The 24,288-nt window shown below is 47.8% G+C and overlaps 2 protein-coding genes across 2 annotated transcripts in view; both read right to left on the bottom strand.

Moving 5' to 3' along the window:
• Nucleotides 1-40: 40 nt before the first annotated feature.
• On the bottom strand, nt 41-14,245 carry EEF2KMT (eukaryotic elongation factor 2 lysine methyltransferase). The gene is made up of 8 exons (XM_043560621.1): nt 14,121-14,245; nt 11,818-11,880; nt 9,841-9,921; nt 8,598-8,699; nt 3,887-4,020; nt 3,505-3,800; nt 1,930-2,079; nt 41-185 (listed from the first exon to the last, which is right to left on the bottom strand). The coding sequence occupies exons 1-8, from the start codon at nt 14,214-14,216 to the stop codon at nt 85-87; spliced, it is 1,023 nt and encodes a 340-aa protein (XP_043416556.1). The 5' UTR covers nt 14,217-14,245; the 3' UTR covers nt 41-84.
• Nucleotides 14,246-15,797: 1,552 nt separating this feature from the next.
• Nucleotides 15,798-24,288, bottom strand: part of LOC122471173 (ectonucleotide pyrophosphatase/phosphodiesterase family member 7-like) — a 31,328-nt gene continuing 22,837 nt past the window's right edge. Inside the window, exons 3-5 of the mRNA XM_043559464.1 lie at nt 21,716-22,342; nt 19,347-19,627; nt 15,798-15,852 (exon numbers count right to left, since the gene is read on the bottom strand). Of these exons, the coding sequence (XP_043415399.1) occupies nt 15,798-15,852; nt 19,347-19,627; nt 21,716-22,342 (963 nt within the window). The remainder of the gene's footprint in view (nt 15,853-19,346; nt 19,628-21,715; nt 22,343-24,288) is intronic.

Below are 24,288 nucleotides of genomic sequence, written 5' to 3'. Positions count from 1 at the left end.
AAATTTTACCAGCTTTCCCACATAAAAATTCTTTCCAGGATGGTGATTTAATTTTAATGGTAATCTTTAAAACCATTTGTAAACCTACAGAGTTAGTTTCAGAATTGCCATCTCTGAGTGCTCTTCATAGGGAAACAGCTTCTGGTTGTGATGAGGCACTGCTTCCCATGGGATCCCAGCAATGCCTGGAAACAGAATATGTGTCTCAGGAAGGTGGGGTTTGGGGACACGACACCACCCGATACAGGTTAGGACTGCAGGACAGGCCTACAGGTTATATACAAACCACAGACTTCCAGGCCCCAACCAGACACCTAGAGGCATTTCAGGGATGGACCAAGAACTGAGTTTTTAAATGGCTCACAGCAGCCAGGTTTGTTGCCCCTGCCTTCTGGGCCATGTGCATCCCTGGAAGGTCACAGACCTGTCTGGGTTTCTTGCCCACTCAGCCTGGTGCCTCTTCACACAGGCTAGATGTGCATCAGAAGGGGTTCATCTCTTCATAAGCACAGATGTCTCAGAAGCCCTTGGCAAAAATCATTTTGTCATCAGGTTTTTACAAATGAAAATAATTATTTATAAAAATGAAATCTTAGACATAAAAGTACAGAAGTGTCAGGGTACCTGGCTGGCTCAGTCGGTGGAGCATGCGACTCTTGATCTTGGGGTCGTGAGTTCAAGCCCCATGTTGGACCTAGTGGTTATTTACAAAAAGTGTGTGTGTGTGTGTGTGTGTGTGTGTGTGTGTATCTATAATCCTGCCACCAAGTGTAACTACTGTTACTTGGTACGTGTTTTTCAGATTATCCCCTAGATGCAGATTAACACAAACATGATTATTTTTAAAAATACAAATGGGCTTATACACGTATGGTGTTTGGTACTTTGCTTTCTTCCCTTAAACTACAGCGTAGATAATTTTCACATAGTGTCTGAAGAAGGACTTCATTCTTTTTCAAGGTTACATGCACCGTCTGGGGCATGAGCACACGTGGTGGGTGTTTGGGTCGTCTCTGTGTCTGCTGTGACAGCAGAGGCTGCTGTCGGTGGGGCTGCGCCTGGGGGCGTGGATCAGGGCAAACCCAGTCCTGCACTGCTGCCCGGTCATGTGTGGAAAGTCCTGGCTGGGCCTGGCGCGTGTCGGGGATTGCAGGGCAGTGGTCGGTGGTTGTGGGGTGGAGAATGGTGAGCGGGACTCGGCTGCCTGACTCCACCCTGGAGCTTGGGGAAACAGCTCCCCTGCACCCCAAAGTTTCCATGGGTGAGAGCAGAGGATGGCAGCACACCCCTCCCTCCTGACAGGTCAGGTCTGAGGACAGTGCCTGGGCGCAGCAGTGCTCGTTCAGGGTGTAAATGGCAGAGGCCTCCCTCCTCTTCTTCTATTTACTGGATGCTTGCTGTAGTGACAGCAGCAGCTACCACGTTCCCGAGTGCTCCCTGCATGCCAGTCCCTGTGTCACCTCCCAGGGGGATGTTCCCACCATACCGATGAGGACAGGGATGTGAGTAGTGGCCCGGCTTCACCAGAGCAGGTGGTGGGATCTGCTCCAGAGCCTGACCTCACCGCTGTGTGGACAGAACTCCCCTACCCTGACACCCACTGGCATCCGCCATCCTCTCCATTTTACCAGGAAAGAGGCCTGCACGTCCCTGAAACCTGCTCTAGGGCTGCTAGTCTCTGACCTCTGGGACTGCTGCATAAGTTGCCTCCTTCCAGAGCACAGCTCCCCGGCCCTGCCTCCTCTGCAGACCACCCAGGGGGGTGGGGGGGGTGGGTGGATGGCCCAGCACATTGTGTGTTCTGGGGCTTTCTGGTTTGTTTCCAGGGCTTCATTCTTTTACTTTGCTTATTTCTGCCTCACCAGAGTCCCGTGTGGGGCCCAGGTGGCCTCTCAGAGATAGCAGCCCCTCCCAGGGCCCAGGGCTCACCCAGCTCACTAGTGAACAGCTGGCATGTCTCTGGGTTGCGGACGGTGAAGGCAATGTAGGCGTCAGGAGCCTGCTGGTTCTTCAGGCAAGCAGAGAGCCTCTGCAGGACTCGGACCAGGGAGAGGACAGTTTCTGGGCAATATAGCACATCTGCAATGAAAAACCTCAGGTTACTGAAAGGGGCTTGGTCTAGGATTCAGTGCCCAGAAAGCTTGCCTGGTTGTGCTGACGTCAGCAGCAGGGTGGGAGCCTGGAAACCAGCAGTTTTTTTTAGACTCGCCCTATTGGATACAAAGAAGATGATGTGGGTAAAAAGGAAAACTCTTAGGAGAGAAAGAAAGTTGCTGAAAGACCATGCAACAAATGGAACATACCTAGGACCTACTGATGTTCCTTTTAAAAAAAATCAGGGGCGCATGGGCGGCTCAGTTGGTTGAGCGTCCAACTTCGGCTCAGGTCATGATCGTGTGGTTTGGGAGTTTGAGCCCTGTGTTGGGCTCTGTGCTGACAGCTCAGAGGCTGGAGCCTACTTCTGATTCTGTGTCTCCCCTCTCTTTGCCCCTCCCCCACTTGTGCTCTTGCTCTCTCTCTCTCTCTCAAAAATAAACATTAAAAAAAATCAATTCTTTGCCTGTGGTCTATTTAGAAGATGCTTAATGAAGCACACCTTGACTTTATCTCAAACCTTGCTGCTTTGTTAGCCGTATGGGGGGGGGTGGGGGACAAGCTCGCTCCCTGTTGGCATGCTTACATGGGAGGGTGCTGCTCAGGCTCTGTGTTCTGACCACTGTGGGTCTCCGAGTCACAGCCCAGGACCAGAGGCACAGCACTGTCAGCTGGATAGGGGACTGGGTGAGCTTGGTGGAGGACAAGGGGCCCGTTGGCCAAACACTCCTCTCAAGGACCCTGTCCAAAGACATGGGCATGGACCTGGGATACAGACATGCAGACATGTGACAACACAGCTGTGCGCAGAGCAGACAGAAGCTCCCAGGGGTGGGGGACACTCAGAGCTCTCTGCCTGACTCAGACACCACTGGGGCCTGACGCTAGGGCTGGCCCGGGGCTGGATGCCCATGACATGGTCCTGGGAGAATCACACTGTCCTTCGCAGCCCTGAAAAGTCAGGGCTGCCATGGCTATGTCTTCCCCACATCTGAAGATGGGGTGATGGTACAAGTGGGGCGGGTGTTCAGCTGCTCTGGCCATTTCGTTTTGGTTCTAGAGATGGACATAATAATCTCTCTCCTCGGCTGCAGCCGGGCTAATAGGTCAGACTGGTTTGGTGCCCTGGGGCCTGTTCTTTCCATGTCAGGCTTTGCTGAGAAAAGCTGGGCTCATTTATCTAATGGGACCATTTGCACAGGAGTACATGTGTCCACTATGTCAAATGGGAGGGCTGTGGCTTTATGGCCCCCAAGGGGCATGAGCTATGCTTTGATGTCACCCTGGAGGCCCACAATGGCCCTTCTAAAAATCTCATCACTCCTCTGCCCTGGCAGCACCCACTGTCCCCTTCCCAGAGCTGAGAGCTGGGTGGAGCCGCTCCAGTGGCCCGGGGATGGGGGGCAGTACCTGCTGCGATGAGGACTTCTGGCTGGAAGGCAGCGAGCTGAGGGGCCGTCACGACGTCCCAGTCCAGCTGGGCCACCGTCACCCTGGGGCTCTCTGAGTTGCAGGTGTTGTGTTCTGGGTGCCTTGCAGAGTCAGTGACGTCTGCCTCTAATGAGAGGCCGTTGAGAAGGATGTTCCCTCGGAGCTGCTCAAGGACGCAGCTGTGACAGTCACTGAAGATGTATGCACTGGGACGGCATGTCTTGCAAATGGCCAGGCCCGTAAGGCCAGCTCCGCTGCCGAGCTCTAAGACAGTCCTGGGTTGGGGGGAGAAGGGGGCCTGTGTGTGAGACCGTGCTGGGGAAAACCTGCCCTGCCGCCCTGCCCCGCACCCCGAGGGCACCTGTGAGCAAAGGCTGCTGGGTTCTGCATGGCCCATTCTGCAAGGTAGAGTGCAGCATCCCATGTGACCAGGCCGGTGGTGCCATGGGAAATGATGGCTGTGCTCTCCGAGAGCGTGACTGAGTCTCCGGAAGGCTGAGCCAAGAGAGGGAGAGAGAATTAATCCAGCTACCAGGAGACAAGGAGCTGATTGTAAAAAGAAAAACATCACAACAGGTGGATGGCCACATAGACTATGGAACATCCTGCCTCAGAGCAATCACTGTCTGTGCCAACCTGGACGGGTCCAGAGGGCGTGACGCTGCACAACAGAAGGTCAATCTCAGAAGGCCACACATGGTGTGATTCCATTCACCTAACGTTCTCAAAAGGACAGGATTGTGGAAAGGGAGAACAGATCAGTGTCTGCCAGGGTGCGGGGGGGGGTTCGAGGGCCACTACATAGGCATGGTGTCTACATCAGTGTCCTGGTCGTGATGCTGCACAAGTTGGGTCACGTGTTTCCAATGGGGGAAAATGGAGAAAGGGCACCTCTCTGTACTATGTTTGCCATTTCTAGGAATCTATAATATTAACAACAAAAGAGTCACAACTCTTGGGCATCATGAGCTAGATGTGAAAAATTTTAGGGTGGGGGGCCTTCCTCAATTTAGTGTGACATTTAGGGCTTGGGAATTCTCTGGCCTTTGAACTTTCCCATCGCCCCCAGAGCAGGTGGTTTGCTGGTAAGTGCTTCATGGAACATGCAATTCTGAAACGTGTTCTTTAATATGGGGCTTTTGAGAATGGTGCTTCCAACATGCAGTCACCCAGGGGTGGTTTCTGGCTATCTCTGAGCTCAGAAAACTCACATAGGGGACTCAGGTCTCTGGGGTGTTGTGAGCATTCATTTGTTCATTCATTCATCCACACATTTTTCCTGAGCATCTACTATGGTGCCGAGGATTCAGATGTGACAAGATGAACTCGTTCCCTGTTCTTACAGAACTTACGTGCCAATAGGGGATAAAACCATAATAAATGAAGTAATTTCACAGTTTTTCAGTGCTATGAAGAAAATAGAAAGGATTACACAATAACAGAAGACTGGGGGTCTATTTCAGATAGTTTGGTCAGGGACAGCCTTTTTGAGGCATCACGTGACCTGGGATGTGAATAAAAAGGAAAGGTGAGGCATGTGAGGTTCTGGGGGAGAGCATTCCAGGCATAGCGAGTGCAAAGGCCCTGAGGCAGCAGCGTTTAAGTTTCTGAGTTCAAGGAAGACAAAGAATGCCAGGGGTCTGGAATACAGGGAGAGCAGGAAGAACTAAATGAGAGAGAAAGGCTGGGGCGGGGCACGCAGGGCCTTGAAGGCCACGCATGGAATTAGGAATTGAGTCTGCATGCTAAGGAAAGGCACTGCCAGGTTTGGGTGGTCAAGTGACATACTCTGATTTACCTCTTAAATCTAGCGGAGCACTCGGAGGATTCTGGGAAGATGCTGCAGTGTAGTTCTGAACCTTCCTGAATCCCCACATAAGAGGAGACAGAGCAGCAAGATATGGACAACATTTAACAAAACTAGGTGACAAGGCATCTCTGTGAACCCCAAACGTCAATAAGTGGGGGGCAAACCGCCAAGAGACACAAACTCATGTACTCCATGTGTGTGTGCAATGGGGTGTGCAACAGGCCTGCGGACAGAACCCCAGGAGCCAACAAGTGTTTGTTGGAAATGCGGGTGCCAGCTGCAAACCATGGCCCATGGAGGAGAGACCTTGCTGCTTCAGTCATCAGGGGTGTGAGGGACCTGGGGCAAGGCCTCATGGCAACTAGAAACACTCAGAAATGTGTGATGACAACAGAAAACATTTCAGACATCAAGGAACAGGAGAATGGAAACAAAACACACAAACAGATAAGCCCCTTCAAAAGATAGGACGTGAAGGAAGTAAAATTTTAAATATCAAGAAGAAATTAAGGGGTGCCTGGGTGGCTCAGCCAGTTGAGTGTCGGACTTCAGCTTAGGCCGTAATCTCACGGTTTGTGAGTTTGAACCCTGCATTGGGCTCACTGCTGTCGTTGCAGAGCCTGCTTGGGATCTTCTGTCCCCCTCTCTCTGCCACTCCCCTGCTCGTTCTCGCTCTCAAAAATAAACATTAAAAAAAAAAAAAAGAAAGTAAGAGATTGTTTGGGGTGAACTGTACCCTCCCCCAAACTCATGTGTTGGGACTCCTAACCCCTAGGACCTCAGATTGTGATCTTATTTGAAGAGGGGGTAAATAAGAGATCTTATTTACAGAGAGAATCAAGTTAAGATGAGGTCATTAGGTGGGCCCTAACCCAATAGGACTGGTGTCTCTGTAAGAAGAGATCAGGACACATACAGGCATAGAGGGAAGATGATGTGAAGACACAAGGAGATCGCAGCCGCTGGCAAACCAAACAGACCGGAAGCACATCCTTTCCTCTCTGCCCTCAGAAGGAACCAGCCCGGCCAATGCCCTGATCTTGGACTTCTGGCCTCTCCAACTGTGAGATGATAAATTTCTGTTGTTTAAGGCATCCATTTTTAGGTACTTGTTACAGAAAATGAAGGCAAAGAACAAACTTTAAAAATTATAATTCAACAGGGGCGCCTGGGTGGCTCAGTCGGTTAAGTGTCCAACTTTGGCTCAGGTCATGATCCTGCGGTCTGTGAGTTCAAGCCCCACGTTGGGCTCTGTGCTGACAGCTCGGAGCCTGGAGCCTGTTTTGGATTCTGTGTCTCCCTCTTTCTCTCTCCTCCCCCGCTCATGCTTTGTCTCTCTCTTCTCAAAAATAAATAAATGTTAAAAAAAATTATAATTCAACAAAACATTCCTGAAAAAACAAAAAGATGTGAAACAAACACTGAAGGGGTACACAATGCATCTGAGATCACTCACCCAAAACAATCAGCTTCAAGATATATTCTACTAAAATTCTGGACTTTAAAGGGAAGAGTCCTTTGGCCATCCAGGAGTAAAGAGCGTGTGGCATAAACAGGAAAGACCATTATTACCAGGCTTTTCCACAGTAACACTTCATGCCTCAATAAAGATACAATTTTCAATGGATTGTATCTCTTCTGGGGATGGCAGGAAACCAATTCACCTTGTTGACAAGGAAGGAATCAAGCTAGTATCCTCCCTGTCCTCAGTGGGCCCTATCAGTGGGTAACCAAGCAGCAGATGAAGGGAGATAGCTCATAAAATTTCTCCAACCAATGAATGAAAGAAAACAAAATGAAAGAATTAGAAAAACACCCTTTTGTACCCTCCAACGAATCAAAGAATCTAAGCTTTGAGCATCTATAACCGCTATCATAATAGATATGATGTGCCTCCTAGAACCTCATGTTGTGTTTCTGCCAAAGGGATTAAGTGGATGCGAGTATGAGCTGGCCTACTGAATCCAGCCAGCAATTAGAGGGAAACAGAGGATGGAAGAACGAGCTGAACAGCACCATGCATATGTGACCAAAGCTAACCCGTGGAAAGCTCCCTAAGCCTGTTCGACACAGGCAGGTCCAGAGAAGAAACAGCTACAGGGGGGCCTGCAGATGAAGAGACACTTGAAACCAAACCTAGTTAATGGGCAAGAAGACTAAATGCTGGTGTCTGGAGGTGCACATAGCGGGAGAAAACGAGAGTGACTACTCCAAAGGCATGGTGGCTACTTTTGCTGGGAGGGGACAGGTATGATGGAGGGCTTTTGGGCTCTGTCCCTGGACTGGAGTGGTGGTTACCTTGGTAGGTACCTTGCAACAATTTGGTAAGCTGTACATTCATTTTATTATTATTTATTTATTCATTTTATTTAAAACATTTAAAAAATGTTTATTTATATTTGAGGGGGGGGCACAGAGAGAGGAAGACAGAATCTGAAGCAGCTCTGTCAGCAGAGAGCTCAACACAGGGCTCAAACTCATTAGCTGTGAGATCATGACCTGAACTAAAGAAGTCGGACGCCCACTGACTGAGCACCTACGTGCCCCTATTTTTTATTTTTTATTTTTAAAAAAATGTTTATTTCTTTTTGGGTGAGAGAGAGGCAGCGTTGAGCAGAGGAGGGACAGAGAGAAGGAGACACAGGATCTGAAGCAGGCTCTGTGCTAAGAGTGGAGAGTCCGAATGGGGCTTAAACCCATGGGCCGTGAGATCATGACCTGAGCCAATGTCAGACCTCAACTGACTGAGCCACCTAGGTGTCCGTGTACATTTATTTTGTGTGATTTCCCATATCTTTGTTTTACTTTATAATAAAAGGTCCAAAAAAAAAAAAAAAAACCCAAGACTTGACTGTTCTGTGCAGAATGTATTTTTGTCGGCCAAGAAGCTGGAAGCCAGTCTGAGAGCTGTGGCATTTGCCAGGCCTGTAAGGATGGTGGCAGTGGACAGCAGAGAGAGACTGCTGTCCTATAACACCCATCCATCAAGTGTTTACTGAGGACTGAGCACCAGGTGTGCGATAATGTATATTGTCTGATTTAACCCTCAGCTACTCGCATAAAATAGGTACTGTTATGTGTTGAAATGCTTGGTTTACTGAAGGGGAAACGGAAGCTCAGGGTGGTTAACTGACCTCCTCTAAGATCTCAGGAGCTGATGGGTCAGGATTTGATCCCATCTGAGACTGACTGGAGCCTGAGTTTCAACTCTGTGTGCAGGGGCAGATGTCTGGACTTTGTAGGGAGGGTGCCCGTCTCTTACCAGCAGATAGCTCCGGTGGCACTGGGTGGGCTCCGTGGTCCTCAGGACCTCTGCCAATGCCTCGTACAGCTCGTCCAAAGGCTCTGTGTGGACAGCTTCGTGCTGGGGGTGGGCAGAGCAAGAGCTTCATCCAAGAGGTTTAAGGTGACCCTCATGAACCAAACAGACGTTCCATGTATTTGCTTTTACTCTGACTTGTAAAAAATGGCTGGAGGATTTTTACCAAATTTTGATGGGAGATTTGGGATGGGTTGACTTAATATAGGCAACCTGGCCTATAAAAAAATTCATTTGGTAGGGGAGCAGAGGGTATCTCAGAGAGGTACAGAGAGGGTGAGGGTGAGGTAGTCTAGGGCAGCAGGAACGGGACTGTGTGAGCTGCCATGTGATGGTGACAGAGAGCTCTGCCCTTCTATCATGATGTTGTACATGGATCAAACAATTGATGCTTTTAAGTGAGCTAAGGCAATAGCCACAAGGACGGGCACTCTACATGGCGTGATGTGGCTTCGTCAATGGGAAAGCATCTGTTGTGCAACTCATGGGGGCAGCAGAGAGTGGGCATGCTTCTGGTGGTTCTGGGGAGACCTGTGGCCACGACTAGATGCACATGTTGGGGAGAACTAGGTGGGGAGGTAATGGAGAAGCTGGGATTGTTTCACATGCTAAGCCTGGGTGAGACACAGCCCTTGCAATTGGTGACCAAACACAGGAGGTCTGATGCTGACCACTAAGGAATCACCTCTCTGAGGTCCAGTCTAATGTGAAACCCAGCAAGTGTGGGCTCATCCTTAAAATCCATCCTGTATCAGTCAGGAAAAGAGCCCACATCCGGTAGTTACTGAGGAGAAGATGATAAAGGGAACTAGTTACAAAGGTACTGCAAGACCTAAAACCCTCAGTAGAGGGCAGTGCGGTAATCCAGAGACTGGCAATGGTAGGAACGGGTCAAAACCCTGTGGGCTGGTGGGCTAGGGGAATGGCGGTGGGTGGAGCTGGGACCACAGAAGAGAGAAATACCCTGGCATCTCTTCCACTTGCCTTCCATAGCCTCTCACTGACCGAACCAAGATGGGAACAGTTACACAGGGAGTCCACTGCCATATGGGGGTTTGCAGAGCGGGCAAAGGGTATGGGATAGATCTGAGCTCCAACAGGCAAAGCCAAGCAGAGTCCACTTCCGGAGAGCCAGCCAAGTCCCAGGTGCTGTCTGGCTACCAGATGGACAGTGCCCATTACTGACCTTTCTGATGAGCTCCGAGAGAAAGCACCGGGCGTACTTCACTGATGGCGGATGCTTCACACACAGAGGATGTTTCACGGTCTGTGACAAAGGACACAAAGTGGGTTGCTGGAAAGACCCTGTCTTAAGACTCACACGAGCTTCAAGTGAATACAGGGCATTCCTCATTATCTGATCCCTCAGAAAAGATGTGTACAGACACAAGGGTTCTGGGTTCAGGTGACCCTCATGCATCTGAAAAAGTTAAATCATAAGGTTTAAGTCCTTTCCTAAAAAAATCTCTCCACTACAGTGGCACAGACTGACAGAACATTCTGGGCAGAACATGGTGCACATGAACCCAAGCTAACACCCTGTTACAGACTGAATTTTTGTGTGCACCCCCCCAAACTCAGTTCATATGTTGAAGCCTCACCCCCAATGTGATAGTATCAGAGGGCAGGGCCTTTGGGAGTGATTAGGTCATGAAGGTGAAGCCCTATGAATGAGATTAGTGTCATTATAAAAAAGACCCCAGAGAGCTCCCTCGGCCCTTCCACGGTGAGGACACAGCTGTCTATGAACCAAGAAGTGGGCCCCCACCAGACGCCAAACCTGCAGGCACCTTGATCTTGGCCTTTACAGCCTCTAGAACTGTGAGAAATAAATTGCTCTTGTTGTAAGTCACCCAGTCTATGGTATTTTGTTATAGCAGCTGGAATGGGCTATGCTACCCCTTCCCAGAGCAGGCAGCATGAACTAGTTTGTAGTGGGGACAATTGTGGGATTGTCTGGCTCCATGGAAAAGGTGAGAGCCTAAATAGTGGGAGCATGCATAGTGGGAGAGCTTTTGCTCTCCTGGAGATGACATGCCAGGCTGAGAATGAGGACTGTAATGGTCAGGACAGAAGAAGATGGGGACTCTGACTGGGATGTGGTGGAGGGGAAGGGGTGACACTTCAGCTGAAGTCTAGAGAAGCAAAGAGCAGGGGGAGCAAATCATGGGCAGAGGGGATAGTTTGTGCAGGCTCCAAGGTGGCCATGGCCTGGCATTTTGGGAAGGAGTGGGGCAACAGAGGCAGTGAGAGGCCAGGCTGGGTCACACGGGATCTGCTGGCTCGAGGAACACAATTTTACCCAAGGTAAAATACCCACACAACCCTTCAGGGGGTTTCTAGTTGGCTTGTGTCAGGTTTTAGCCTCAGGGTGAAAATCAGAGTCGGCTGCCTGAAAAGGACCCCAGAATCTCTGAGCTCGCAGTCCTGAACCACTGGATGGCCCTGCAAGCTTCCCCTAACTATGGCTGCATTTTCTTCAAGTGGTGGTCAGACAATCTTGGTTCACTCACCTCAGAGGAATTCTTAACCTAGCCTTCTTGGATGGGCTTGGTGGTTGGAGGGGTGTCTACGGCTTCCCCGAATTTGTACAAAAAATGTATTCTTCTGGTTGTTTTTTCTGGGGGGGGGGGTGCATAGCTTTGGGTTTTCAGAAGGGTTCATGATCCTTAAGAGGGTTGATAGCCAGGATGCAGTGTGATCTCCACCTGATCCACGTGGCAGTGCGGTGGCCTCACCGCTACTCTCGCCCAGATGTACCTTAGAATTCAAACCCCACCTCAGAAAAGCAGGACACATCTACATCTAGAAGAGACACGAGTGGGTAAGACTCGCCTCCTTATTTTTTCCTTAAATGTAAAGAAGAAAGTCTTTGAGCAGCTACCAAATGCTAGAAGATGTTCCCACAGCTGTCACTTTGGTTTTCATTGTGGATGGTTTCAAAAACATCCCCCAGATTCCCTCCTCTCATGCAGATTTTTGTATATTCTGATGTCTTCATCTAAGAAAACAAAAGAGCCAGAGCTGTCTGAGGCAGTGCCACCCAAATGCAGTGTCTTTTTTTTTTTTTTTAAAGGATACAAGTGCGTCTGCTGTGCTTCTGTCATGTCTTCATGGGGAAGTCAGGAGGCTGGTGACGCGACCTGGTTATTCTGATTCTCACCTTCTGCAAAATATCCAGCAGCAGCTCAGGACCTGATGAGTCCCGTAATTTCTCTTCTAGGCTCTATTCAGAGAGAGACAGTGGGGGGAGAAAGAGAGAAATCTCAAGGGCATTTTCACAGGAACATTAAACATGTAATAGGACATGTTAGCAAAGTGCTAAGTGATCTCTCCCCAGGGACCTGGGGCCAATTGGAAGTGGAAGCCACAGGCGGGCTGAAAGCCTGAACTTGAGAAGTCCTGGGTTACACCTGGATCAGTCAAAGAGAGAACATCAGAAGACAGACTGTTGGTTTGCATTAGCCCTGGATGCTTAGGCTGGCCTGGGTCACAGACCAGCTCCGTGGCTGAAATGGTCAACCAGGAATTATGAGGGGACGCCATTACATCAACACCGATGGGCTCACCTTAGACTTGACATCTGAGTTAAAATGGACATACAGGCCAGGCCAGGTTATGCTGTTCTCTCTGACAGGGAACTCCAACCCAGCAGTGAGCTCAGGCTCTAGAAGCAGGCAGATTGGTCCTGGCTGATGTGTGACACCAGGCAAACCATTTCATTTCTCCAGAGTGACTTATCATGCTCTAAAAGGCCTATAAGCCCTGGCCCTTGCCTCTCTTTCTGAGCTTATGTGCCATCACCCCTGGCCTCCTTGCCGTTCCTCAATTGCAGCAGCTTGTTCTCACTGGCAGGGCCTTGCCACAGCTGGCTGCTTTACCTGTTCAGGTTCTGGCTCAAATATCACCTCTTGGGGGAGGACTTTCTGACTCCTCTACTTTGATACATATAGTTCCCTGTTTTACTGACTTTACAGCCACTATCATCTCCTGGTGTGTTGCTTATTCATTTACCTGTTTATTCTCTGGCTCCTGCATCCAAGCAGGCCCTCATTTGTAATGTGTGCTGATTCCTGGGGCCTGGGTCGTGGAAGGCATTCAGTAAATATTTGGTGATGGAATAAAAATACTGGCTAACACATTCACCTACCATGAGCTAGGCACTGCCTCAGATGCTTCATACTCCTGTAATTCCGACAAGAGCCCTATCATTATATCCCCCACTTTATAAGAAAACTAAGGTGTAAGAGAGATGCAGTCACTTGCTCAAGGTCACACAGCTTGTATGGGGTTGGGCCAGGATTCAAAGCAGGCATGCTTGCTCCCAGGCCTGGTCTCTCCACTGATGCACGCTACTTCTTTTTCTAATCAAACCTTTCTGGTCAAATGTGAATGGCAGTAATAGTACCCACTGCACGGCTGTTGTGGGCCAGCCTAAGTAAGCATTTATCATGGGCCTGGTACAGAGTAAGCGCTTATTTCATGTGAACAATCATAGTCGATACTGAATTGGGACCCATGGATGCTGTTACAAAGGTTTACGTTTTGGGTTAAAAAATGTACATATTCCTTTCTGACGGGAAAGACCACTCAGAATGCTAAATGGGTTAGGTCAATGAGACACAAATGACTAACCACTGCCCCTTAAGATGGGGCAAACTTGGGGGGAGGAATATGTACCCAATCTGAGTCATCCCAGTGAGCTCACTGCACATGAATTATGAAGGAGGCAGCATCATTAGAGACCCTGCATTGGCAGAAGGAAGCTGCCGCCATGGCCATTTGCCTGTGCGAGAAGGGCAGGTCTCCAGGGCAGGGGAGGTGAGACTTCTTTCGTCTCTCTTCTGGCCTGTTTTGTACTTCCCTGTCTCTTCCATCACAGGCCTAAGAGGCTTAAACTGCTTCTGAGGGGATTTTGTACAATGCTCATGGTACAGATGAGAACACCGAGGCCTGGCGGGGGAGGGGAGGTGTGGTGTCTGTGACTTGGTCACTGCGCTCATTGCAACGTGGTCTCCCGCGGTCTTGCGGACGTTGACTATTTAAACGGGAAGCAGCAACTGTTACTCAATGGCCAGGATGACAACTGACTAAACAAAGTAATAGAATTTTTCGTGAATTGTCCCTGACCCTAACCCCCAAGTGACAAAGGGAGTTGGGAAGAAACCCCGCATTCCTTAAATTCGTGGACTCAGTCGGCAAAGGCACTTGAGGGCGGGATGGGCCAGGGGTGGAGGGAGCAGACGGCAGGCTGGGCCTCCCCAGCGCGCGCAGGTATTCTTTCTGCCCAGACCGCGTGGCCCCCGGCTAAGCCCCAGGGACGAGGACCAGATGTGCCGCCCCTGCACACGAGAGAGAGCCGAGAACATCACGTGGGGGGAGAGAAGGAGGTGGGCGCCGGAACCCGCCCCACCCCCACCCTGCCCAGCCGCCCCCCGCCCGCCCTTCGCGCGCCCCACCGCCCACCTGCCAGGGGAAGGAGCGCAGCGCGCGCGCCGCCAGGAAGCGGCGCTCGAAACTTGGCAGCAGGCGTACGGCCTCCGTGCTCTCCTCCGGCGCCATGGCGGGGCGGGGCGGGGCCGCGGCGTCGCCCGGGAGACGGAGCGGCAGTGGGGCGGGGCCCAGAGGACTTGGGGCGGGGCTGGGGCGGGGCCGGGCCGGGGGCGGGCCAGGCGCCACTGGGCGCGTGGGAGGCGGGGCCAGGGTCGGATGGGGGTGGCCTGGGGCTTGAGAGGCGGAGTCAGGGCTTTGGCGCCAAGTGAGGGCAAGGCGGGAGGCGACGGCTCTGTGGTATAGATAGCGTCCAGTCAGGCGAAGGGTCAGGTAATCATTCTCGCTGTTCCCGCGTCTTCACGAGGCACTTTTTGGCGGACGCGTAGCTCCCTCCCTGTTGCGCAGCTGGGAGGGAGTGAGCCTGACGGCCCTCACGTTTCAGGACCGCGTCCCCAGACCGGGGTTAGGAGCCTCAGGCCTTTTCCGCCCCTTCGGGTCGAGGTGCGAGTTCGCCGCTCCGGGTAGGGTAGGTGGCTCAGTCAATGGGCGAGGAAACTTAGACACTCAGGCCTTACCTACCGGGCGCTGCAGGATGAGCTGCGCCCCTGTGTCAGAATCTTAAACGTTCGCATGGAGGCCGTGGCGGGGTTTAGTCCCCTTTGTGGTCCGCGTCCTCTCCACAGCGCGGTGCTCTGGGGTGGTGACCCCGAACCGCCTCCCGGGTGGAAGCCCCACCCGTGCGCTGAGGTGGATTCCAGGGCGGGGAAGGGGCGAGGAGCTTGGCGAGGTCAGCCTGCGGTCACGTCCTCTCCATGACCTCTTTTAATACCAGGCCACAACCCCCACTCCCCCGGCCTCGGTCCGTCCCTAATCCAACCAGCCTTGTTTTCACCACTTATTAAGCACCTACTGTGTGCCCGGTGAGGGAAACCCAGGTGTGGTCCCTGCCCTTCAGGGGCTCAGGGGGAAGCAAGCGTGCAGGCGAGCTCCCGGAACTAGGAGGACTTACAGCAGGAGTTTTGACTTTGTAGGGAAAGGAACCTGAAGAGTAAGGAAGTTCCTGGGGGTGGTTGAGGAGGGGGAAGAAAAGAAAAAAAAAATTATTATTTCCATTAGACGTTATTATGTCTTGAGTGAGAGGCAGGATAGACAGCAACCCACCGGTGCTGCCTCTGGAGTTTGAACTGTGTTCAAAGTCTAACACATTTACTTTAGCACATCTCTCATAAAACTCCATTTGGAAGAGTCTTGAGAGCTAATTTGCTAAATATACTTGCAGAAGGTAGATGAGGGGACAGATTAAATCTTATTACCCCTTTCAGATGAGACACACTGAGCCCTGCTCAGCTAAGAGAACAAGAGAGAAGAATTAATTCTAATGGAATGCATTTATTCTCATATCTGTTGTTCTTCCACCAGTACCAAGTGAGCACAGGATCTGACACAGGAACGGTTTGTCTTATTCTCTCCACACTGTTGATTTAAATCAAGAGGGTGGGCCGTGATTATTGCTGTGTTTATACACGGAATTAATGGTTTCTGGGTCTGATGTTGCAGAAATCCTCTTCCTCACGGTCTCCTGAGGTAGAATCATCTGAGATATGATGAGCCTTAACCAGGGCCAAGGCTTGGTCTTAAGGGAATGATGCTTCAGAACTGGGCCAGGCCGATTGGTCCACTTTTGCTCGTTTGATCAGCTCTCTGCCTGCAGTAGACAATGAAAACCAATGGGAAAGGGTCAAACTCATAAATACTAGGCTTATTTTGTTAACACACAAAGTAGCTATTAATTGCGTTTCTTCTGAGGAGCAAAAGGGCATGTACAGTCAGTGCCATAATAAGTGATACTGTATGACGTTATACTAAGATATTAATAAATCTAGGCTGTTTTAGCCTTTCCTAATGCCAGATGGGATGTAGTTCCGGAAAGGACCCCGAGTGGTCTATGACACTGACTTGCACACAGAAGAAACCTTTATTTTGGTGTGTGGGCTCTAGGGAGGGACAGAGTTCATAAGGCCACATATCTCAGATCTGCATCTGGAAGAATTAAGACAGTGAAGGGATTGTTAACATCCCAGGTGCCTCACAGGTGTGTGTTCAGGTGTAAATGAAGATTAGGTACCACAAAAAGTAAAACTTCTGGAGAGTGTTGATATGGAGAGAAGCATTAGGACCCATCCCATGGTCCTGCCAGTGGCGAGAGGGGATGTGTATGTGCCCACGCTATATTAAAGATTCAACTTCTGGGGGCGCCTGGGTGGCGCAGTCGGTTAAGCGTCCGACTTCAGCCAGGTCACGATCTTGCGGTCCGTGAGTTCGAACCCCGCGTCGGGCTCTGGGCTGATGGCTCAGAGCCTGGAGCCTGTTTCTGATTCTGTGTCTCCCTCTCTCTCTGCCCCTCCCCCGTTCATGCTCTGTCTCTCTCTGTCCCAAAATTAAAATAAACGTTGAAAAAAAAAATTAAAAAAAAAAAAAAAGATTCAACTTCTGGATTGGAGGTTTTTAACAACAACAGCAACAACGTCAACAACAACAACCATCTCATATATTTTAACCGTACAGAATAGTTGCCTTTTAGAAATTATGCTGTGGGCATGGCAGTTCAATCAGTACATTGAAGTTTTTCCTTTAGCTCTCCTATAGCTGATGGTTTCTGTAGAAAAGGACCAATTGATTTCTTTTTAAAATGTTGCTTCAGGGCATAGAGACCTTTATAGGTCATGTTTCAACTTATAGGAAATTTTTATAGTTCAAATATAAATTACATTAAATGTGGGCTTTGTAATGGAGTTAAGGTTAAGTAAAGTTCTGACTTCCCTTAGGCTGTTTATAGTGTTCAGGAGGCCTCCATTCTATTGAGACAGGAGCTATGTTAAAGCAGAAGAATGGTCAGGGTTGGGTATAATAAGGAATATGGGAGGCTCAGTCTAATGATATAACTATTGAGATATAGAAAGAGGTGCACCAAGGCTCTGTAACACTGGCAGAACCAGTGTTATGGGTTGGATTGTGTCCCTCCAGAGAATATGTTGGAAGTCCTGACCCCTGGTACTTAGGACCTTATGGTATTGGTGACCTTATTTGGAAATAGACTCTTTGCAGATATAATTAAGGTGAGGTAATCCTGGAGTACAGAGGGCCCTAAATCCCATGAGTGGTGTTAAGGACACCAGAGAAGAGAACACCATGTAAAGGCAGAGACACACGGCGAAGATGGCCATGTGATGATGGAGGCAGAGACTGGAACGATGCATCTATAAACCAAGGAATACGAATGATTGCCAGCAAGTACCAGAAGCTAGAGAGGAAAGGAAGGATTCTCCCATACAAATTTCGGAGGCAGCTTTGACCTTCTAGCATCTTGATTTTGGACTTTCCCCTCCAGGTCTGTGAGACAATAAGTACCTGTTGTTTTAAGCCAGGTACGTTGTTGTACTTTTTTATGGCAGCTGTGGAAAACTAATGCAACTGGTATTTAATTTTGGAGGCCCAGTACAAAATGAAAATGCAGGGTCTTTGTTAAAAAAAATCAAGAATTCTGGGGCACCTGGGTGGTTTAGTCGGTTGAGCTTCTGACTTTTGATTCTGGCTCAGGTAATGATCCCAGGATTGTGAGAATGAGCCCTGAATTGGGCTCTGTACTGAGCATGGAGCCTGCTTGGGACTCTCTATCTCTCTCCCTCTCTCTCAAATAAAATAAATAAAAAATCAAGAATTTTGAAATGGTGACAGACTAGTAGATTATTAAACCAAGTTGAGGGCTCTTTTGAGCCCTGGGCCTTGAGTGACTGCTCACTTTACAAGTCATGAACCTGGCTCTGGTTGCTGGGTTCTCAAAGTGCTGGATCCCCTCTGGCATGCAGGAAATGGTTGAAGTGGATTATTATAATGTACACTGATAAACCCTGGGAAACCCAAAGAATACTCACTTCTTTTTCCGACGAATGACCGTGTATGTCACACTAGCAACACACAGAACTGCAAGAACTCCTGTCACAATCCCGAGGCCAAATGCTATCTTCTGGAGAGGGAATGTCTTCTGTGTCTCTGCTCCTGATAAAATATAAGATGGTTTTTTAATTGTCTGATTATTAAGAGGCTGTTCTCGCTGCTCCTGGGTCTCTGGGAAGTTTTTCATCCAAGCTCTGGTGAATATTAATTATGGAAATGAAATGTACATTTAACCCAAGAAAGTGTTCACTGTAGAGAAACCTCATAGGGCAAGTCGTTGAAAGGCGATTTACTAAATGACCTATTCGCCAAATGACCCATTTGCCTAATGACCACTTTGCCAAGTGACCAATTTGCTAAAAGCCAATTTGCTGAAAATCAGTTGGTGGGACATCCTGCTTATCAATAACTGACAGCAGTCAGATACCTTACCCCAGGTTCCCAATGGGCTATGAGACGGGGTAGGGGCCAAATAGTTATAGCAAAACTCTGAAACTTAAAAAAAAAAAATCCCAATAATTTCCTGAGTTGGTCATTCATTTAAGTAGTTTCCTACAAAATGGCCTGCATCCTGTAAGTTCACAAGAAAATTGTGTGCAGTGGCTTAGAAGAAGGGAAAAGCGTGTCCTTTATACTCTGTTTTGATTGAGTGTAGTTGCTTTAAGTATGATAAATCACTGAACAGCATCTAAGTCTCTCCTGGCAGAAGAAAAGCTGGCCACTGGTTGCAAACAACTGCATTCTTAGAGACTATACCATTCTTCCTTTATATCACCCAGGTTTAAGGTTTTGAAGTCTTAAGAATTAGCAACCCCATTTACAGAAACACCTCCTTCCTTCTTTTTTCAGCAATGAGTGGAATGGTAAGGTTTCTTCCACTGTGAGCAGCTTTCTTCCAGGCACTAGCAAAGGCTGAGTTGCTGAAGGAAGACTGCTTTTCTGTACTACAAGGGACATCAGGGGGGCAGACTGCATGTGATTTCTAAGGATCAGAAGGATTATTGCTTGACTGTCTACGGAGAGCCTTCCTTTGGCCCCAGAGGCACTGTATGAAATGTCACCAGCACGTGGAGGGATTCCCTGTTTCCTTTGCTACCTGTTTAAGAGCTGCTGCTATCTTGCCCTGCAGATGCTGAAGCTGTTGGACAAACAGGATTATTCTGCTCGATTCTACCAGTGGCCCCCTCACTCCCCCGCCCAACCTCTTTTTCATTCTTTTGTATCTCAGGACAGAATAGATCAGACTGCCAGTTTTCTGGTGGTTGCTCTTGTATCTCACCTGGCTGCTGCTGCTCATTGTGCTCATGTTGCACAAGCATTTCCTGGGTGACTGCCAGGGAGCCGTTATGGGGTTCAGGGGTAACCCCCAGGAGCTTACACATGAGTGGGTAGATGTGGATGCTGTCAAAAGGCTCAGCTAGGTGATTCTTTTTGAAATCTGGCCCAAAAGCTCTGAATATGGTCTTCATGTCCATGTAGACATTATCAAAGCCATGATCTCCTTTGTTGAAATATATTATTAGTTGCTGAAAAATAATAATAATAAAAAAGCCATTTTAGACTCCAGTCCACTGAAAGAAAACTGTCCCTTAGTTATTGTCATGCTTGTCAGATCCCTGAAACCTTTGAAAATTTAAATGACAAGGAAGGATACTGCTCTGCAGTGCCAAAGGGAAGAGCAAGGAATGAAAGATCTTTAAGAAAGAGAATAAAGAAAGTATACCCATTAGACACAGCAAGAAGGTAATACTGACAATATAAGCTGAAACGTAGTGCCTCTGGTGATAGCCTCCTGTGCTTTGCAAGTTCCTTAATCCTGAAGAGAGAGGAGTAACACCCACTTCACATTAAGTCAGGCAGGTGGATGGGGATCTGAGAAGTGTACTCAGTGAGAGGCACTGAGACCCAAAGGATTTTCTAATGGTCAGTTCAGAAGTTTCCCTATTCCCTCAAACCTGGTTGGTTATGTTGGGAATGTGACTATTGCATTAAATTCCTTCACATCACTTTCAACTTGTTACATCATGAACCAGGTTTAGAAAGAGGCCAGTGGCTGTGGAATTTCTCCTTGGCAAGAACTTAGCTTTGGGCATGCATCCTCAGTGTTCTGGGTCATGTGAGGGATTGCAAAATATCAAGTAATTGTTGCATTTTACTGTGACTATTTCCACCAATGCTAAACAATAACCTTATGAATTTTCCTATACCTATTATACTCTGAACAGATTGCAAATATAATGTTTGGCTCATGTCCATAGCCTAGGACAAGTGTTCTTCAAACTATTTCTGGGATGGTCTTCTGTCATGCAGTGTTTAAACATCACTTACATTTTGTTCTGCCATGAATTATTGGTTGATAGTTAACAAAAACCAGACCACCTTAAATCTATCTCACAATTAGCATTGATTTTGGTATTTTCTTCTTTAGTCTTGCTTATTTTTTCATAACTGCTTTCTTGAGATATAATTTGTATAATTACCATATAATGTGCCCATTTAAAGTGTACAATTCAATGATTTTAAATTTTTTTCACAGAGGTGTGCAACTATCACCACCATCAATTTTCATCACCCCAAAAAGAAACCCTGTACCCTTCAGGAGTCACTCCCCATTTCTTCCCAACATCTCTCCCCCTTCCCCATCTGACAATCACCAATCTATGTTCTGTTTCTATAGATTTGCTTGTGCTGAACATTTCATTTAAATAGAATCATACAAAGTCTTTCGTATCTACTTTCTTTCAGTAAATATAGTGTTCTCAAGGTTCATTCAAGTTGTAGCATGTATCAGTACCTTGTTCCTTTTAATGGCAACATAATATTCCATTGTATGGTTATATCATATTTTGTTTATTCATTCATCAGTTGATGGGCAATTGGTTTGTTTTCACTTTTTGATTTTTATGAATAATGCTGTTGTGACCATTTGTGTATAATTTGTGTGTGTGTGTGTGTGTGTGTGTGTGTGTGTGTGTGTATGAACAGGGCTTCTCCTTCTTCTCCTCTCCCTCCCCTCCTCCTCCTTCTCCTCTTCCTCCTCCTCCTTTTCCTTCTCTTTCTCCTTCCCATCACCCTCCTTCTTCCCCTCCCCCTCCCTCTCCTTCTTCCTCTCCCTCTACCTCCCTGTCCCTCTCCTTCCCCTTCTCCTCCTCCTTCTCCTTGATATGTGTAAAGGGGAACCAGCACATGGTTATTTTTGGTGAATCTACTGGTGATCTGTGCATAATGATCAAGCAAGCACACAGGCTTGGATTCAAACATTAACCTTATAATCCTGAATCACTTCTCTCTATCTTTGGCTTATTCCTTATTAAATAAAACAAGGGAAATAAGAGTATCTATCTTTGGGTTGATGGGAAGAAAAAAATTAAACAACTCATGTTAAATTTTTAGTACAGTGCTGGACAGAGCTTTGGTCGGGGATGTTTGTCATTATAACTGCATAGCAGTAACACGGGACAGGGTTGGTTGGGTGAGACATGGGGTGAGGGTGGGGAACACTTAGAACTAACAGTGGGTTACAACTTATGTTTTAATTTTTTTTCAGAACCGTTTCTCTCTAGAGGCTGTCTCCCAGATCCAAGATGACTTCATTCATTTTAGAATCGACTCACCCCATTGATGTTATAACCAGAGTCAGCGTACATCACAATTGGCAGCACCCGCTTGTGTTTAGCAAAATGGAAGCGTTCTGGGAATTCCTCCTTCTTGTACACATTGAGGTGAGGATGTGCATTCTTCAGTGCTTGGTAAACAGCTTCCTCTTGCCCTGGTTTGGGCAGGATCATCCCAAAGCCACCATAGTCCACGATATCAAACTTGACCAAGTCCTTGAACTTGATGTAGTTTGTCAAGAGGATCTCAGTGACATTGGGGCTCTTTTTTACTGTGGTCATGCCATGGTCTGATGTGATGATGACATTGAGGTGCTTGGTCAAGCTGTGCCTTTTAATGGCTTCCACCAGGTACCCGATGGTTCTGTCAATTTGCTGAATCATCACCCTTCTGTTCTCCGTCTCAGGCCCAAATTTGTGTCCCACGTTATCTGGCTCTCCATAGTACAGAGTCACAAAATCAAAGTCTTCCTTAGTGAACCAGTTCATGACAATATCGATGTTCTCCCTCCACTCTGTCTCATTGCTGTCTGGGTGAGTGTGAGACTCCACCAGGGACCGCTGGACAGCCTCCCCTTTGTACTTTGCACCTCCCCCAGGATAGTGGAATGATGCTGTCTTCCTCCCCTGCAAGTACAAGAAGAAAATTCTATCAGGGTTGTATCTTATATCTTTTATAAAATAAGCAAAGCCTGACTTGTTGACATCTCTGCCCTAGTCCAGAGGCATAGAGAACATGTGAGCTTTGGAGTCAGATGGGGTTGGATTTCATTCATCCTGGCTTCACCAGGATCTCATCAAATCTAAAACACTGTTAGTTGCAAGACATGTTATTATTTTATGTGCTACTGGAAGAAAAATGCTGCCAGTTAAACCATGACTCTCCACTGATTTTAAGATGCACTCCAACTTTAGAGATGGCAAAATGAAAAAAAAAAGTCCCTTGGAATGGAGGAAAAAGTTGCTGATGATGAGTGTGTTCTTTAACCTCTTATGTTTCAGGGTTTCTATATGTAAAATGCCAAAAAGTTGATGGTATTTTTGTGAGGATTAAGCCAGATAACTTTAAGGTCAAGTGTTGGGTATTGTGTTTTGGCATGTGCTAGGCAGTCTTTTCTTTGCCTCCAAGTATAGCAAATCACCATAAAGCCTTCGCTGAATTGTATAGTGGACAGTTTGCTTGCCTAGCACCCAATATCCTTCTGCTGGTTCAGAGAGTGCTGACTTCCCCTAGAGGCTCTCCTCTCTGCCCTTGCTTCATGGCTGGTTTGGGATGTATTGGTTCCACATCAGGCTCCAGAAGTGGGATGTGGCTGTGGCCTGGCCAATTAGAGGACACTGCATCCATTGGCCACAGCAGTTGGTTCAGACGTGGGCCCATGTCCCAGTCAGAGCCAACGAGATTTGATCTTGGGACTTCTGGGGAGGAGAAGTAAGGGCTGAGGAAAGCTTTGAACCAGAAATAATTCAATATATTGTTTTAACAACACATGTGATTGCAAAGTTATGAAATATTCTTAAGTAATCTCCCCAGTAGAAAGGTGGCTGTTGACAAAGTTTGGGAAAATTGTTAGGAAAAAAAAATTATATATGCTCTTTAATGAGTTCATAACAAGATGAACACATCTCACTAAATAAGTCCTGTTGTTGGAAAGCATCTACTCAACCAGGACATGGCACATAGTAGGGGCTCAATAGATTTTTGGTTCAATGAATGAATGACTTGTGTATTTGGGGAGCAAGTATTTTCCTTTGCCTCAGCAAAGCTATTAACTTGAAGGCTGTATTGTGGCACTTGCTGTGTCACCCAAGGTTTGAATGTTCTGAAAAACACAAAAGATTTATTGGTTTTAGTAGAACCAAGATTGGTGTAACTATGTTGATTTGGTATGGAGAATAAATGACCAGGAAGACTTTGGAGATAATGGCACCTGGGTTGTGGCTGTCTGATTAACAAATGAACAGAAGAGTATAAATAGAGAGTAATGAAAACTTCCTATATACTGTTTAAGAGAGAGAAACAAGAAAGCAATTTGGAAGTTGTAGGAGATGCTGTTGTTTTTCTACCCAGATCCCCTTACTGGGCCAGTGAACTCACATTCACTTCAGCTGCTCCATGTTCTGGAAAATTACCTTTAGCCAAGTGGCCAAATCTTGCCTCACCTGGAAAGTTGTTCCATACTGCTCCTTCACTCCCAGCTGCCTATGGCCAGGAATTGAGTAATGGGAGGACAAAAGACCAGCTTACTTGCTTCAGGCTGGGATAACATGGGGTGTAATTCATGCGCCAGAGCTCCCTGTGGGATCATGCTGAAGCTGGTATCCAACTTTGGGGACCATTTATCTTTCAAACCCTGCCCTGTCAGTTTCCCTTACTCCCATCTCCTGAGAACTCTCCCTCAATGCCTCACATGCACTAAACCCCTGCCTCAAGCTCTACTTTTAGGAAATTTGAAGTAAGACAGAAGTCTTAAGGTGTGCCTGGGTGGCTTAGTCAGTTAAGTGTCTGACTCTTGATCTCAGCTCAGGTCTTGATCTCAGGGTCATAAGATCAAGGCCTGCATTGGACTCCC

Source organism: Prionailurus bengalensis, chromosome E3, assembly GCF_016509475.1.
Source record: "Prionailurus bengalensis isolate Pbe53 chromosome E3, Fcat_Pben_1.1_paternal_pri, whole genome shotgun sequence".
In the NCBI taxonomy this organism is placed as follows: Eukaryota; Metazoa; Chordata; class Mammalia; order Carnivora; family Felidae; genus Prionailurus; species Prionailurus bengalensis.
The sequence above is the reverse complement of the archived record's forward strand: the minus strand, read 5'-3'. Positions and strand labels throughout refer to the sequence as shown.

Coding starts and splice junctions, on each gene's coding strand:
- EEF2KMT (XM_043560621.1), bottom strand. CDS start 14,216: ATGGCGCCGGAGGAGAGCACGGAGGCCGTACGCCTGCTGCCAAGTTTC. Junction 11,881..14,120: donor TGCGCTCCTTCCCCTGGCAG/GTGGGCGGTGGG, acceptor CTCTCTGAATAG/AGCCTAGAAGAGAAATTACG. Junction 2,080..3,504: donor AGAAGTCCTCATCGCAGCAG/GTACTGCCCCCC, acceptor TTTTCATTGCAG/ATGTGCTATATTGCCCAGAA.